The sequence below is a fragment of the Microtus ochrogaster genome, unplaced genomic scaffold (genome assembly GCF_000317375.1).
Source record: "Microtus ochrogaster isolate Prairie Vole_2 unplaced genomic scaffold, MicOch1.0 UNK1, whole genome shotgun sequence".
In the NCBI taxonomy this organism is placed as follows: domain Eukaryota; kingdom Metazoa; phylum Chordata; class Mammalia; order Rodentia; family Cricetidae; genus Microtus; species Microtus ochrogaster.
The window spans coordinates 29,691,366-29,693,304 of NW_004949099.1; the positions used below are offsets into that span (position 1 = coordinate 29,691,366).

The 1,939-nt window shown below is 49.2% G+C and overlaps 1 protein-coding gene across 2 annotated transcripts in view; it reads right to left on the reverse strand.

Moving 5' to 3' along the window:
• Tmem40 (transmembrane protein 40) overlaps positions 1–1,939 on the reverse strand; it is a 16,067-nt gene that overhangs the window by 8,777 nt on the left and 5,351 nt on the right. Inside the window, exon 3 of one of the 2 annotated variants that reach the window (XM_026788307.1) lies at positions 804–878. The exons of the other annotated variant lie outside the window; for it this stretch is intronic. Coding sequence (XP_026644108.1) covers positions 804–878 — 75 coding nt within the window. The remainder of the gene's footprint in view (positions 1–803; positions 879–1,939) is intronic. 2 annotated transcript variants of the gene reach the window in all.

Genomic DNA, 1,939 nt, shown 5'->3' on the forward strand with positions numbered 1-1,939 from the left:
CTGTGGTTTTGGAGCCTGTCCTGGAACTAGCTCTTGTAGACCAGGCTGGTCTCGAACTCACAGAGATCCGCCTGCCTCTGCCTCCCGAGTGCTGGGATTGAAGGTGTGCGCCACCACCGCCCGGCTACTATCAATATCTTTATGCTATCCTGTTCTGTAAACTATTTTTTTAAATATTCATTTATTTGCGTGGGGGCATGGAGCTCTTGCCACAGTGTGCATGTGGAGGTCAGAGGTCAGCTTTAGAAGTCAGTTCTCTCCTACGTGGGTCCCAGGCATGCAGTTCAGGTCATCAAGCTTGGTGGCAGGTGCCTTTAACCTGCTAAGCCAGCTCACCAGCCCCTTTCTTCCTGTTTTGGGTAAGATGTTTTACACATACATTTGAGGTGAAGTGAGCTCTGTGACTTGCCACTTATTGTGCCAGAGCTAGAGAAATGCTCATCAAAAACAAACAAAGCAGGGTGTGGTAGCACACACTTTCCCCAGCACTCAGGGGGCAGAGGCAGAGGATCTATGTGAGTTCGAGGCCAACCTGGTCTACTTAGTAAGTTCTAGAATAGCCAAGGCCACGCAGTGAAACCCTGCCTCAAGACATACAAACACACAACAACCATGACTATCATCAAGACGGAGTCCAGCTTTCTGCTTCTGTCTGGCTGTTGTAGCTGTTATAGGGCGTTAGGTCGACTATTTCCTGTTCATATGGTTACAGACAGCACTTTGTGAGAAACCTCCTCACACAGCCCCACTAAGTTCCGCAGTGATCCAAGAAGCAAAGGAAAGGTGGGGAGCCTGCCGCCTACCAGGAGAGCCGTCCCTGTGGGCCTTCCTTCGGTGTTCCCTGGGACCTCTGGAGTGCTGGTCCTCATCGCTGCTGTCTGTGAGGAGTAAACACAAGCTGTAGGGCCTCAGGCTGGAAGGAGCCAGGGCCACTGTCGCTCTGGTGGATGTTCTCAGTGATCTCACTTTGCCTGGCTGCAGATTAGAACAGCGGCTCCTAACTTTCCGTGTCACTGACTGAACCCGACTGCTTAGGGAAGCTGCTGCCCAGGGAAGCGTTCCTGAAGAGACAACCAAGTTCCCTGATGTGACATAGAGAGAGAGTCCACCAAGCACAACGGTGTAGCATCTCTGTCCTTGTGACATCATGTGACTCTGGGTGTCTGCTGCTGTGTGTCTACTGGCCTGGAACTCTTTCCCACTTGTCTTCCTGATTGTGAAGCTGAGCTGAGGTCACACGTCCTATAGAAACTGTATTCATGTTGCTCAGACCCCCATTGGCCTTCCTCTCCCCACCTGGGATTTCTTTGGCTCTCGCTGCCTTGTTCCTGAGTCAGTCACCAGGAGGGCTGGAGGTCACAGTCCCCCTCTTCCGTAGTCTCAGGCTGCCTAACCTGGAGCAGGAGGCTGAAGGGCCGTAAAGTGTGGCTGAGCTGTGTCTATCTTAGACTAGTCAGTGGTCTAAGAATTCAGAGCCAGGAGTTCCTGGCAGCAGGGCTTTCTCTCAGAACTACACAGATGGTCTCAGATGAGTTCCCTCCGTGTGCTTAGGGACTTCCTGATCAATTGTGGATTCATTAAAATTCCAGGAAGTCCATCAGCTGTGCTTCCAAATCAGTGTTCATGTAATTTTAGCTGACACAGAAGAAGCCAGCTGGCAATATGGTCCCTTGCTATCCACGGGACAAGGTTCTAAGACTTGCCGCACACACCAAAATCCACAGACACGCCAGTCCCTTACACACGACAGTGTAGTATTTGCATAGACACTGTACGTGACCTCTTGTGCTGTTTTTCTTAACTTAAAAAATATTTATTTATGTTTGGTCGGGGAAGTACATGCTACAGCATATGTGTGGAAGTTCAGAGGACAACATACATTTATTTATTTATTTATTTATTTATTTATTTATTTATTATGTATACAATATTCTGTCTG